Source organism: Crocuta crocuta, unplaced genomic scaffold (genome assembly GCF_008692635.1).
Source record: "Crocuta crocuta isolate KB4526 unplaced genomic scaffold, BGI_CrCroc_1.0 scaffold131, whole genome shotgun sequence".
In the NCBI taxonomy this organism is placed as follows: Eukaryota; Metazoa; Chordata; class Mammalia; order Carnivora; family Hyaenidae; genus Crocuta; species Crocuta crocuta.
Genome location: NW_027528977.1, coordinates 5188865 through 5204449, shown reverse-complemented (window position 1 = coordinate 5204449; position 15585 = coordinate 5188865). Strand labels below are relative to the sequence as shown.

The window sequence follows — 15585 nt, the reverse complement described above, 5'->3', positions numbered from 1 at the left end:
TGGAGAAAGAACACTTTTCAAGAAAAAATGCTGGGAAATCTGGATGTCCACATACAAAGGAAAGAAATTAGACTTTTATACCATATACAGAAATTAAATGGGTCAGAGACCTGAACTTAAGAGCTGAAGCTCTAACACTCTGAAGAAATTCTAGGTGTATATCTTTATGACGTTGGACTTGGTAATGATTTCTTAAATATGACACCAAAAGAGCAGGCAACAAATGTAAAAAAAAAAAAAAAAATCCAGATAAACTGGACATGATTAAAATGAAAAACTTTTGTGTTTCAATGGACATTGTCAAGAGAGTGAACAGGCAATCCACTTAATGGGAGAAAATATTTGCAAATCGTCTATCTGAAAAGGGTTTAATATCTAGAATATATAGAGGACTATTACAGCTCAACATCAGCAGAAGCCCCCCCAAAACTCAACTGACCGGTGGGCAAAATGCTTGAATAGACCTTTATCCAAAGCGGAGATAAAAATGGCTAAGACACACATGAAAAGATGCTTAACATCATTAGCCATTAGAGAATTGGAAATCAGAACCACAATGAGATACCACTTTACACCTATTCTGATGTAAATAAGCCCAAACAACCTCCAAAAAACCCAAAATAACACAGTGTTGCTTTGTATTTGGAGAAATTGGAACTTTGTACATTGCTGGTTAGGAAGAATGTAAAATGGTGTACCTTGTGTAGAAAACAGTTTGGTGTTCTTCAGAAGATTAAACATGGAGTTAACATATGAGTCAGCAATTCCGCCCTGAAAATATAACCCAAATAATTGAAAACAGTGACTTAAATAGATAGTTGTTTATTAATTTTCATAGCAGCATTATTCATAATAGTAAAGGTGTGGAAACAACCCACATGTCTATTAAGAGATGAATGGGTAAACAAAAAATATATGTGTAATGGAATATTTTGTAGTCATGTAATAGAATGAAATGCTGACACATGTTACTGCATGAATGAACCTTGAAAACATACACAAAGTTAAATAGGATGGATATAAAGAACAAATACAGTATTATATACCTAGAATAGACAAATTCATAGAGATGTAAATAGAGGTTTTCATGGGGTGGGGGAAGTTGGGAATGGGGACTTGTTGCTAAATGGGTAGAGCGTTGGGGTGCCTGGGTGGCTCAGTGGGTTAAGTGTCCAACTTCAGCTCAGGTCATGATCTCACCATTTCTGAGTTCAAGCCCCAGGTCAGGTTCTGTGCTTAAAGTTCAGAGCCTGGAGCCTGCTTCAGATTCTGTCTCCCTCTCTCTCTGCCCCTCCCCAGCTCATGCTCTTCCTGTCTTTCTCTCCCTCTCTCTCTCAAAAATAAATAAAAATTTAAAAAGTAAATAAACGAATGGGTAGAGCATTTGGAGTGATAATGTTTTGGAAGTAAAGTTTTGGTTGCATAACACTGAATGTAATTAATGTCACTAAATTATATATCTGAATATGACTAAAATGGCAATTTTTATGTTCTGTACATTTTATCACAGTAGAGGAAAAAATGAAATATCTAAGTGTTTTTAGATTTAAAATTTCTGTAAATTAAGGAAAATGCCAATCTCCCCTAATCTATCTTTACATGTTCCAATGATGTTCAGTCAGTTAGGGAATGAGCAGGTGTATATTAAGCATCTAGCATGGTCAGGTGCTGGTCGTATTTTCTAACTATATGTTCATGTTACATTTCTGCTTTGATTCACATCTACTCTATGAGCTAGGTGATCCCTTTTTGTAGACGAGGAAGCAGTTATAGTAAGTAATTTATTTGAGGTTGAAGTAATAAGTGACAGGACTGACACTCATATCCCCGGGTGCTTAGAGTTCATACTAAATCCACCCAGTTTGTTGCCTGTACTTTTCAGATGATATGGTACACATTTTACCATCATAATAGTGATTGATGTTTATAATAAGACTGAAAAACTAAACATCTTGAAAAGCCTTTTTAATCAAGATGTGCTGTGTTCATTTAAAGGATATTTTAGGTATTCTTTCTACATTAGCATCACAGTGACAAAAGGAAGTAAATATATATTGGGTGCATTTCACATATGTTACACAATTTAATCTTCACAACAACACTGAGGTGGTATTCAAGATGAAAAATGGAATTTCTTGTAAGTTTACTAAGTTGCCCAAGTTCACATAGCTAGGAAGGTATGGAGCCAATATTCTCTTTCACTTCTGCTTGATCTCTGAATCTTGTGATAACTAGAAATGTAGAGCCTTTATATAAATGTCAAGAGGCTTTTTTTGGGGGAAATTCATCTCTATAACATTTCAAAAACATTCCCTTTCCATGGATCCTAATGAATAGTTTTCTAATAGCTTCCTTCTTTACCCATTAATAATGATATACAACATTTATTAAGCACTTTTATATGTCTTGCAGTATGATAATTGGCATTTCTATGTTCATTGTCATTTTTAATCTTAACTACTCTGTGAGGTATAGGTAGGCTTTGTTATAATTCAGCATAAGCCTTATGTGCCTGAGAATGGCAGCTGGTCAGTTAACTGAAAATTAGTTAAATTATGGAATCATAAAAATCAGTGTGTATCATAAACATTTTAATTAAGCCATTTAAGTGTAATTCATTCGTGAGTTTTTTGATATAGGGTTAAGGCCTTTTTCTTGAATTAGAAATGGCTAGTTAGACTTTTGCCTTTCTTTGGTTCAACTATAACAATGATATCACCTCCATGATATTTAGGTGTTTTTTTTTTATTTAAGTGTTACAGGAACTTAAAACTACTAACAAAGGAATATGAATGTATCTTAATTTAGAAAGTGATCTTTCCAGTACAGATCCTGAGTTTACCATGGGATTATTTTCGGTGAACCTATTATAAATTGAAAAGACCCTAAGTCAAAAATGCGTTTAATACACGTAACTTACCTGATATCATAGCCTAGCTGACCTTAAACTTGCTCAGAACCTTTACATTAGCTTACATTTGGGCAAAATCATGTAACACAAAGTTTATTTTATTTTTATTTTTTAATTTTTTCAGTGTTTATTTTTGAGAGAGAGGACAGAGCACAAGTGGGAGAGGGGCGGAGAGAGAAAGAAATAGAGAATCCTAAGTAGGCTCCAGGGTCTGAGCTGTCAGCACAGAGCCTGATGCGGGGCTCAAACCCACGAAGCGTGAGATCATGACCTGAGCTGAAGTCGGACACTTAACTGATTGAGCCACCTAGGCGTCCCTGGCTTTCTATGTTTTTAAAATGAAGTTGAAAAAATTTTGATCATAATACTTTCTTAGTTGAAACACTAGTTGTGACAAAAGTTTTTTTGTGTATTGGTGCTAAAACAGCAATTTTAATATGGATTGAATTTTACTCACTGTTCTCGTTTGCATGTGTATAAAAATTATAGAGGTGACACATTGGAAATGCAAACTAGAAGGAATAACCTTGCTTTTCTAGTGAAGGCAGCATATTTTAAAAATACTTTCTTAATACTTGTTTTGAGCAACTTTCATGTGACATTGGAAGACCTAATCTTGTTTTTATCCCACACCAGTTTTGTGGTTTCATTTGTCTAAATTCATTGTCCATTGAAGTATACTCTTCCTAAGGTGTTTGTTTTATTATAAAAATAACCTGGTAATAACAGATGGCTTCTTAAAACAAATTCTCTTTTATAAATTCTCAAGGGTAGTATGCAATATTTTAATTAAAATTTGAGATGCTAGAAAAATCACCTCCCAACATTTTATAGAAAAATTTAAAAAATACCTTTGGATGTTTTTGAGCAAATTTGTGAATAATCTTGAATAATTATTATAAAGAAGAAGAGAATCAAGGGCAATCTATTTTCTATTATCTTTATTTACTTTAGTGCATTTGAAGTTCTGATTACTGTCACATGTGAAAGTGAACCATAACTTAATGGGTGGATGGAGTAGCTTCTTTTTAGGTGATGGAGTGACCACCAGCACGCTTTTCATTAAACACTTTCCTTCAGGAAAAGTTGACTGCTGAGTGCCTTTTATATATTATTCTTCTTCCTGAGTTAGAGAGGAGTCTTCTATAACTATTCATATGACTTTTACCTTTCATAGGTATCCAGATATTGAACTGATATTGGTAAAAATTCAGAACCTCTTTTTTTTAAGAAAAATTTGTTTATTTTGAGAGAGACAGAGCGTGCACGCGCTTAAACACACACACACACACACACACACACACACACACACACACACACACACACACACACAGAAGCGGAGGAGTGGCAGAGAGGGAGGGAGAGAGAAAGAATCCTAAGCAGGCTCTGAGTTATTGGCTTGGAGACTGATGTGGGGCTTGAAATTACAAACTGTGAGATCATGACCTGAGCCAAAACCAAGAACTGGGTGCTTTAACTGACTGAGCCACCCAGGTGCCCCAAAGTTCAGAACCTCTTACATGATAAACTTGGGTTCTATATCTTAGGTTACTAAGACCATTTACTTTAGAGAAGAGTGGGAGTTAGGATTGCACCTGATGTGGATGCCAGATACAAGTAGAAATAAAGGGCAGGTTGGGTGAGAATGGAGAGGTGTGGATGGAGCTAAAATTCCACAAGGTTGATAACCTTCATTACCTGGGAGGGTTCTCAGGCAGCAATTTTCCAGTATCCAACCAAGGTTAAGTGGTGATATTCATCTAGTCAACATCAATCAGATAGGTATTCTTATCTGGTGATGAGTAGTTATTTCACAGTGTTCTTTGGTAAGGTAGGAAGTAATATGGAGATAATTTTGAGGTGTTTGTTGATCCTTTAGGTACTGATTTTTGCTGGGATAAGAATAATGGGGCTAGATTATTTACTTGATACAGGAGGAGATGGATTATAATTTAGGGTTTCCTATCCTGGGATTGGTTCTTATGGATCTTCGAGTGGGTTTCCACTCTGGCAAATTGTTTTGCTGTGTTCACCTTTTGTCTCTCCAGTTTTCGGGACAGTGGTTTTTCTTGTAACCTCATTTCTGTAAGAAGAGTTGTTGATTTTTCAGTTAAGCTTTTTACTTGTTGTTAGCATGGAGTGGTGACTCTTTTAAAAAGTTTTTTTAATGTTTATTTTTGAGAGAGAGAGAGACGGAGTACAAGCGGAAGAGGGGCAGAGAGAGAGGGAGACACAGAATCCTAAGCATGCCCCAGGCTCTGAGCTGTTAGCACAGAACCTGACATGGGGCTTTAACTCACAAACCGTGAGATCATGACCTGAGCTGAAGTCGGACGTTTAACCGACTGAGCCACCTAGACTCCCCAGAGTGGTGACTTCTGAGTTTCTTACCTGCTGGACTGGAAACTTCAGGCTGATTTTTCTCTTAAAGGCATTACTATTATAGGATGATGACTTTCATCTTGTTTATACTCAGTCTTATGCTTTAATATGGTAGATTTGTGGAAAGTGCAAGGTCTTTAACTTAAATAATCTAGAATAGGTCCTATACTGGGCCTTGGTTCTCACTCGATGGTACTACCTTTTCCACGTCTCATCTCGAAAGTCGTGCTCTTATCAAGGTCTCTCTATTTTGGTAGGTCCAGAGCTTTGATGTCTCTAGCACTCTCTTTCTGAATAGAGAATTCTGTGTTTAGAAAAGTTATATACAGTTTCTATAGTTTTTAGATAGAGGACTAATTGTACTAAATTTAGGGCATGTTGACAGGAATATTCATACAGGTTGATGCCCTCTGAATGTTTTCCTATGGACAGTGGACAAGATGATTGCAGCATTGAGAGATCTGAACAACATTAGCAGAACTGGGAACTATACTGGGTAAAATGATTTATTCTCTGATGATTGGATGGTCTGGAACCTTAGGATATTTATGGTTGAGAAAATGGTGATTAGTTAATAGGCACTAATGTAAATGCAATCTTGCCAATTATGTCCACTGATGATGTTTAAAATAGAACATCAGTTCCTGCAGTGAGACTAAATGACAGTGATTATCCCCTGAGGCACTCTTTTCTGGTGAGTTTCTGGGGCTTTCCTGCTGCTAATGTCTGTTGAAGCCCATGTTGCCTCTACTTCTGTGGAAAGTCACTTGTTTGTATAGAAAACCAAAAGACATTTGATAAGTCAAAATACAAGGTGATCAGCTTCAAACTCTTGCAGGCTGTAGCAGTATGACTTAGATGTGTTAACACGAGACTCTACCAACCTGTTTATAAAAACAGATGTCTAAAATCCTACCAGATACCTCATTCACTCCTTCTGTATTGATTAGTTTTTATTTTTCAGTGGTCCTGGTTTGTGCACTAAGTGTTGAGGCCTATTTAACTTCCTAGAATCTGAACAAATTAACAAGAGAGGGGACTAGGTACAGAAGAAAAATATCAAATCAACTATGTTATTCAGAAAGGCTGGATTGGAGCGTATTGCTTAGAAATGGAGCTAAATGGATTTAACTCACCTCTGGAGATTGGCCAGCAGACCCACTCATCAACTAGGCCAGACCAGCAGAGTGGCCTTGCAAATATAAAAGTGCATGCTTGTTTGCTGTGGGTACATTGTTTCCAGAAGGAAGAAGGATAGAAATGAGCTGAATGTGTCCAGTGTATTCAATGCAAACTGGTCAGTGGAGGGACAAGGAATTAGACTAGTTGTACTTTCTCCAGAAGAAGGAAGCAATTCCCTTCCAAGCCTATATGTATTTTCTTGATTTATCCATTATAGACCATCTAGGCAGATTCCTTGTTACGGAAGATGAGGATTCAGCATACTTATCCTTCCCATCTCCTATTCATTCATACTCCCAACATAATTCTTCCATAATTTTGGTTAAGTATTCGGTATTTACATTTTATAATTATGTACCTGCCTTTTTTCTCTATAGAATTTTGTTATTCTTGAAATTAATGTCATTTCATCCCCTTTAGTTTACTGAGTTTTTATAATTTTTTAAATGTTTTCTATTTTATTTTTGAAAGAGAGAGACAGAGCATGAGTGGGGGAGACACAGAATCCAAAGCAGACTTCAGGCTCCAAACTGGCAGCACAGAGCCTGACGTGGGCCTCAAATTCACAAATTGTGAGATCCTGACCTGAACTGAAGTCAAACACTCAACTGATGGAGCCACCCAGGCACCCCACTTACTAAGTTTTTATAGTCTTAACATGAATGAAGTCAAAAGCTTTTCCACAGTTGCATTAGTATATGTATATGTAGATACTTAGTCAAATATATCTTCGTATAGCAGATTTGCCTGGGAGAGTCTGTAGGCTCCACATTGGACTTCTTGTATGCAAGTGCTCTTGCATTAGTGGTTGTCAAAGTATTTCATTTTTTTTTTTTAAATTTTTTTTTAATGTTTTATTTATTTCTAGGAGAGAGAGAGAGAGTGAGCAGGGGAGGGTCAGAGAGAGAGGGAGTCACAGACTCTGAAACAGGCTCCAGGCTCCAAGCTGGCAGTCAGCACAGAGCCCGACGCGGGGCTCGAACCCACGAACCGCGAGATCATGACCCAAGCGAAAGCCGGACACTTAACCGACTAAGCCACACAGGTGCCCCATGTCGAAGTATTTTAACCTTCACCATTATCCTTAAAATTTTCCTGATCTTGTGGTTATATTGGATATCTTGTGACCTAGATGTTACATCTTTCTCTTGGTGTATTCTTGTTTTGTAGGACACAGATTCTACTAGCTTCCTGGTAAGGAATATATAGGAGGTAGATCTTGCATGTCTGAAACTGTCTCTATACTCACACTTAATTCATAGTCTCAATCCTGTGTATAGGATTCTAGGTTTGAAATACTTGTCCTTCAGAATTTGATGGCCTTGCTCTATTGCTTTGATTCAGTGTTGTCATTAAGAAATTTGATGCCTTCTTAATCCTAATCCTTTATATGAAATATATTTGTCAACGTAAGTCTGTAGAATCTGTTTTTATAACTTTTAATTCTGACATTTTATGGTGATTTGCCTTGTCATTGGTCTGTTTTTGTCATTTGTGTTGGACATTTTTCAGTCCAGAAGTCCATATTTTTAAATTCTGGAACATTTCATGGAATTATTTATTCAAATTTCTTCATTTTCATCTTATAAACTTTCCTGTCATCCCCACATTTTCTGGAGTGTGCTTTTGCTCTGAGCTATGCATACTGTACCTCAGTCCAAAATCCTCTGTTTTACTTACTCCAGTCTTTTGCTACTGTGGGAGAGTGGGCAAGGTCAGTCATGGGGAGGTGAAATGAGTGGTTAACCACTTCTTACGTACACTTTAAAGAATCCTGGTGTTTTTAATGCCAACCTTGCCCTCAGTGCCAGACATGTATGAGCCTATGAGGAGTTTTGTAGTGATTATCAAGTTGCTTTTCCACCTTCCCTATTGTTGGCTTTGGATTAGCTTTCTTAGATGTAAGTAATATGCCATTGTGCAGTTGTTCTAGAAATATATGTGCCTCTTTTATGCGTTATAAGATCTGGTAGTGAATGTAATGAATACTGATGAACAGAAATGGAATTTCATGATAGTTCCAACAGCAGTGATATTATATGAAATTGTCTTTGAGTTCTGTTGTTTGCAAAATCACATGTACCACTAAACTTTGGTGATTTTTTTGTTTACATTAATAAGTGAAGCAAAGGCTGGAGTTCATTTAGAGTATAGTATGAAAATAAGAATGTACTCCTTTTTTCTCATCTGCTTCCCTGGAATCCCTGAAGTCTACCTGTGGACTCAATTTAGAATTCCTGAATTAACTGGAATGTGGTGGTATATGAGACCATAATCATGGTTTCCTATATTCATCCATTTTTCAGAGGCTTCTTTATATAAAGGCTTATTTATATATCAGCCTTTTTGTTCATTCAACAAATATTTACTAAGTATCAGCTGAGTTAAGCAGAAGACACTGGGCACCAGGGATAGTTAGTTAACAGGCAAACTTCTGTCTTTGTAGAGCTTACATTTCTAGTGGAAATGTTTATAGTGTGGCCTAGATTAAATAGTATACTTTAACTGTGCATCTTGGAAAATAATGGAATTCACATGTCTTAATTATAATATCATTACTTTACTTGAAACAAACTTTAAAGTTTTTTTTATTAGTAATATAACATTTAGTTTTAAAAACTAATGTGAGAAGATTGATAGGCAGAAAAAAATGCACCACTAAAACCTAGGTGTATATTTCAGTCTTTTTTTTTTTTTAATGTTTTTATTCTTGAGAGAGAGTGTGTGTGTGTGTGTGTACGCAGGGGAGGGGAAGAGAGAGAGGGAGGCACAGGAACTGAAGTTGGATGCTTGACTGATTGAGCCACCCAGGCACCCCCACTCTTTTCTATATACATATATACACATATGTATATTTAAATGTGTATAATTTGTTTACAGAAATTTAATTGGATTATATTTGAAAAACTTATGTAAAATTTTAATTTTTGCTTGTCAGGGGTTTACTTCAGTTTTAATGGCTGTATAATATTCAGTTCCATGAAAATACTAATTTGTATCTTTAGGTTGTTTTCCATATTTTACTATTTAAAAAAATCCNACATTTTATATAAAAATTTATATTTATGGAAAAATTAAAATAATTTTACAGTGAACAGCCATATTCCCACTGCCTAGATTGTATAATTAACATCTTTTCTGTATATTTTTAAAGTTTTATTTTAATTCCAGTTAGTCAACATATAGCATTATATTAGTTTCAGGGGTACAATAGAGTAATTCGACACTTTCTTCTATTACGTTGTGCTCATCATGACAAGTGCACTCCATAACTCCCTAATCCTCATCACCATTTAACCCACCGCCCTATAATTAACTTTTAGTATGCTTACTTTATTATATAATCTAATTGTCTATCCCTCTCTAGTTAAATTTTTGGTGAATATTTATAAGCTGAGTGATACATATTTCAGTTACACAAATTTTTTTCATTTATGCTAGGTTCGCCTCCAAGGAAACTTTTCAGTACTAATTTTTACTCTTACTAGTTGTATCATCACACTCTGAATCCTTGCTGGCACTGAATTTTATTATTTAATGTAATTTTTATGTAATTTTTGATGTATAAGTTGTTACTAAAGGAAATTTCTTATTTTATCTCTAAAATGACTCTCTTCATATGTAATATTCATGAAACAGCATTCATTTGTAGTTTGATCATCTACACTGTTGCTTTTGAAAGGAAATGTGTATAATTTGTTCTAGATGATACTTAATGGTTTTAATGGGAACATTGTACCTGTTTGGTAACTATTTAAGGTACAGGTGGGATTTCAATCAGGAAATAAGTCCTTCTGTTTTCAGTTTATTCACTACGTGTGTAAATAAGTACTCTAAAATATTAGCTATAGCATATGCAGACTGTTTCCTTTTTCTCAGAGTAAATGACCTGGTGGAGAGAAATGATTCATTGGGGTAGTCAGGAGTTGAAGTAGATCTAATGAATTAAATATTCTTTCACTCATTAGACCTTTGCCTTACTTCTTGGACCTTTGTTTTATTCCTTGAAACTGAGCTCCACCAGTGTAACAATATAATTGACTCAAGAGAAATACAGATGTAATTTTGAAGTGTTAAGAAATCTGGGTACCTTAGGTGGCCATGTAGTATGAGGTAATTGAAAGAAGGAAGTAATTAGAAGATGAAGTTTACACAATACTGTTTTAAATTCTAGATTGCCTACATTCCGCTTTATTTTAAAAGTAGTTTATAAGCAATTATTTAACTCTAGTATGAGTACTCAAAAAATGATACGGGAATTCCACTAAGAAATATATTATCTTTGTTATTTTCTGAGCATTCATCTAAATCTCTTTGTTTACAGCTGGGCTCAAAATGCAGAGAACTCAAAGATATTCATTTCGGCCAGTGTTACAAGATCTCAGATGAAGGCATGATCGTCATAGCTAAGGGCTGTCTGAAATTACAAAGAATATACATGCAGGAAAACAAATTAGTAAGTACTTGTTATAATCTTCGTGTTTTAAGATTTTGTTTCTAAACTTTGACTTCTTTATACCCTTGCTTATAAAATTTTATCTGCTTCTTTTGATGGTTTAGAGGCAAATACTACTTAAAAACAAGAATCCTCTCAAAACAGTGATTTTATAAATTGATTCTATAACTCTATAGGTGTTTGCATGTGCTACTATGTGCTAAAAATGCCTCATTAATGTGTGCTAATATGTTTTTGTCTAAGTTCTGACAAAGAACTAATTCAGGTAAATTGGAAAAAATAAAATTTAGTTGCTAAACATAAGTATGTGGTTGTTGTTCCTTCTGATTCCCTGGGGAGTGTAATAATTCTAGCTACAAGTTTTTTACTGTTCAGAAAGATGTATACATGTGAACTAGAACTTTTCACTTCATGTTAAAAATGAGGTTCAGTATAAAATGAGACAGATAATCTTTTTAGTTATGTAGATTTTGTATTTTAAGGACATACATAGGTACCTCACACTTAATATATCATATATATTGACAGCCATTTGTTTTCTTTTATTGAGATATAATTCACATACTATAAAATTTACTCTTTGAAAGTATTTTTAGTATATTCACAAAGTTGTGTTGCCATCGTCACTAATTCTAGAATAATTTGATTACCCCCAAAGAACCTCTGTGCTAATTAGTTGTCACTTTCCATTCCACCCTTCCTCTAGCCCCTGGCTAGAGGTAATCTACTTTCTGTCTCTGTGGATTTCCCTGTTCTAGGCATTTTATACAAATGGAATCACAAACTATGTGATATATTGTATCTGGCTTCTTTGACATAGCATGTTTTCAAGGTTCATTCATGTAGTAGCATATATCAGAGCTTCAATTTTTTTAATGGTTGAATAATACTCCAAACCTTTTCAATTTTGATTTGATAGGTGCTTGGTACAAGTTAACAGAAAAAGTTATCATTAGGGAGGAGCTAGTAGATTTCTCAAGGTTGAGAAATAGTATACTTTAAAATGTAGGCAAGGTGGTACTGAATATGTTGCATATTTACAAAGGAGAGCCGCTATTTAATTGTATTCCTCAAATAAAGGGATGTTTTTGTTGCCCTGTGGGATTGGTTTACAGTATTTGATAAATATGTCTCATATTAACATAAGTTTTAAAAGGTCTCTAGAACCATCAGCACTTCAAATGAGATAATGTACTTTAAAACAAGATTCCAGTTAGAAAAATCAAAACGCTATACGTTAAAAGGAAATGCTGTTTATCACCACAAGGAATTATATTTTCCTTTGAAATTATATAGTAAAAATCCTCCACATTTCTCTTTACATTTATTACAAATTTAATAATCTGTCTTAAAGCAGTTTGATCTTGTAGAATGAATAAGGTCTTCTGGGATAGAGAGAGTGAATTTTTTAAATCTGGCATGTACTCACTTGTATTGTGATTCTGGGGAAATTACTCAAGCTCCATGAACCTTCTCTGCAGATGGGGTTACTGCTAGTTTTCTTGCAGGTTGTAGCTCTGAGGACTAAATGGCATAATTTCCTTAAATTGTCTAGTACAAACTCTGACCCATAAGAGGCACTAAAACTAATAGTTTTTATGAAATCCTGTCTGTATTTGTTGTCTGTTGGTTTCCACTTTACACTCAAGATAAATGAAAAGATGGTAAACCCAACTTGAGATTTTTATATTCTTCACATATTGGGAATATTTGTTGGGTGACTCATATTTGTTTTCTTGTTGAGTAAACACGGAGAAACATTTTTCTTGACACATTAACATTTTTAGTCTCTAGTTTCCCAAAGGAATTAACTGTATATGTTTTGAAGTTTCTACTTACGTTCACATTTGCTTTTTCCATAATATTGTGTTTCATTAAAGATATTATATACTGAAATGATAAGGAAATCAATTTCGCATATTGTGTTATTCAGTAAACGTTTGATTTAATTGGAAATTTGAAGTAGTTTTGCTAATTTTTAAAGTTCAGTTCAATAAAGTTTCTTCAGTTTAAGGTTCTAGAAAAGGAAGCTTAGCATCATTTGATCTCTTCCTACTGGACAGTTGAATTATTGATAACTATCCTTCCATAGGAGCTTCGCCTTGTAGTTTTAGAATTTATGAAATAACGAGAAGTATTTGAATTCTTGCAAAGCTGTAATTTTAAGTGATTCAGGTGTTTTCACTCTGAGAAACTCTTATTATAAGTCTTTTAACAAGACATTTTAAATGGGGTGAGTAGAAATAATACCAGTCTGTTTAAAGGCAAATTATATTTATATACTTGTATATTTTTATGCAGTATATGTTTATAAAATTATTTATCCTGCATATGTAATTATAGTTAGGAAATGTCACTAAACATCACTAAATGGGACAGATTTTGTAAGCTAACAACTAATAGAGATACTTTGGAGAATGCTTTGTCTGAAAGGATGCCAATCGAATTTGACCTCTGCAGATATTGATCATTAATGAAATTATTTTGCTAATTCTCTTATTAAGTTGAATCTTCTCAAAAGACTATTAGAGCTTTGTTTATAGTCTAAAAAATAATCATAGCATAGTGTTTCTTTAAAAGTGTAAACTTTGCTGACTTGAAAATATCAAATTGATTGTTTTTATATATTGCCAGTATTTGAGTATACATTTTTTTTTTCATATTGTATCTTGGCCTTTAGATGGCAGCATTGTCTTTGTATATTTCAGTGACATGGCTTTTGTGTCCTTGATATAACTATACAGGTATAATACTTGTACATAGTTTCTGCAGGTATTATGGTTTATTTTTAATTTTTGTCCTTTAGGTGGTTTTAATGGGAAAATTTCTTAAAATAATTTGAAATGTTAATCATATTTAGAAGTTACAAGATGAACTTGCTATTTTACACAAAATAGAAAGATATTTGCACCTTTTTATTTATGGCACTGGTTTAAGTAAGATAAACTTTAGGGGAGGGGTTCCTGTGTTTATTGGAGGCAGTTTTATTCAGGTGGAAAGTGAGGAAAATGACTTTACATTTTAAGACTCACTGAGTTATGGTGAGGCAAAGAATTGAGGACTTCCATGTAAAATTTTCCTCAAAAGAGAGTGGCTTTCTGTTTTAGTTCTTTTTGAGTGAGACAGGTGCCATGCTCCTACACGATGTATTTTGTATTTGCTATGAAACTTGTCTAGATTTAGAAATAGATTTGAGGAATGCAACTATGGTGAGCTTCTAGCATATTGTATACAACTATCTCCCTTCTTCTCGTGATAGCTTTTGTATCACTTGTGTGCAGTACTGGCTACAAAGTTATTTTTAATTCATATTTAGTTAAATGTACAGTTAGTGATGATCTAGTCACCTCTTTAAGCATATTCTCTCCGCTTCTTTACTCTTGTTGCTCCAGGTTCTGCTTCTTTACTCTTTGGCCAGCTTCTTACTCAGTTGTGACAAGGTTAGATGGATTATCTGTCCATTGTCATCCAACCTGATGCTTTAAAGTACTAGGACTTTATAATTTATTTAGAAAATAACTTCTATGTGAAGTCCTAGGGTTAGTGTATTTTATTTAGATCTGTTTGCATTGTGTTTATTTGGTCTATTTTTTTTTTTTTTTACACCTTCTATTCTTTAGAGTGCGCTGTGGTCCAGTACAGGGTGTCTGAATTACCAAGAAAGTAGTAATGTATTATGAATAGATTTTAAAAGTTTAAGGGAAGTGATAAATGTTTCCTGGTTAAAACTTGATGTCCTGAGAGTTAATTGTGAACTTTTATTTTTTTCAATCTCCTGGTGAATTGTTATTTTATTAGTTTTATATGGCATAGAGTTCTTTGCTGCCATAACTTTTTAATAATGTTTTTATTGTTTTTCATTTTATTATTTTTTGGAGGCTTACATGTATGAAGTAGGACCTAAATTTACTTCTTCAGATCTCCTTCTAGTAGCATGGAAACATTTTAAGGGGTGATTGAAGCAAATGCCCTATTTGAGTTGAACTAAACTCAGTTCATACCTTGATCCTAAGGTTTCTTTCTTACTTACATGGCTTGGGTAAGTTATCTTAATTTTTGTACTTTCTTTTCCTTGTTTATAGAAAGGATGTAATGCTACCTCAGACATGTTCTTATGAGCACTAAAAAGATTAAATGAGATTAAGAGGTAAAGTAGCAAATGTATTTTATGGTTCCCAAAATAGGAAATCTTCAGTAAAGTTTACTTCCTCTTCCTTCCAGAGTTTACTTTCTGGAATCTACCAATTGAAATTAGGGCTATCACCTACTATATTCCAATTCCACTCCTATTCACAGTCTATTTCCTACTTGCTGCTTGCTGTGATTTGAGGTTGTTGCAGCAGCTAAGTGAATACACTGGTAACCATGTTATCATCAACTGGGGTATGTGAGGTAAACATTTTCCTCAGAGTTTAAATAGCAGTAGCTAATTCAGCATTTATATTAAGGCTTGCATTTCCTGACTCTTTGCTTTTCAACTTAGAGTTAATGTATTAAGGGATTTGGTCCTGCTTTTAACTCCAAAATCCCCACTACATTTCTCATATCTTATTTCTCAAACGCACCCTGTGAAATGAGTTTACTTGTAATCCCAGATTTATATAATTTACATTTGTGAGGGATTCCCTATTCTAAATAATCATTTCATTCATTT

General features: G+C 34.3%; 1 protein-coding gene across 1 annotated transcript in view; it reads left to right on the top strand.

Annotated features, from left to right (window-relative positions):
* FBXL17 (F-box and leucine rich repeat protein 17) overlaps nucleotides 1-15585 on the top strand; it is a gene marked incomplete at its 5' end in the record, with an annotated part of 495107 nt that overhangs the window by 33596 nt on the left and 445926 nt on the right. The window contains one exon of the mRNA XM_077757341.1: nucleotides 10800-10931. Coding sequence (XP_077613467.1) covers nucleotides 10800-10931 — 132 coding nt within the window. The remainder of the gene's footprint in view (nucleotides 1-10799; nucleotides 10932-15585) is intronic.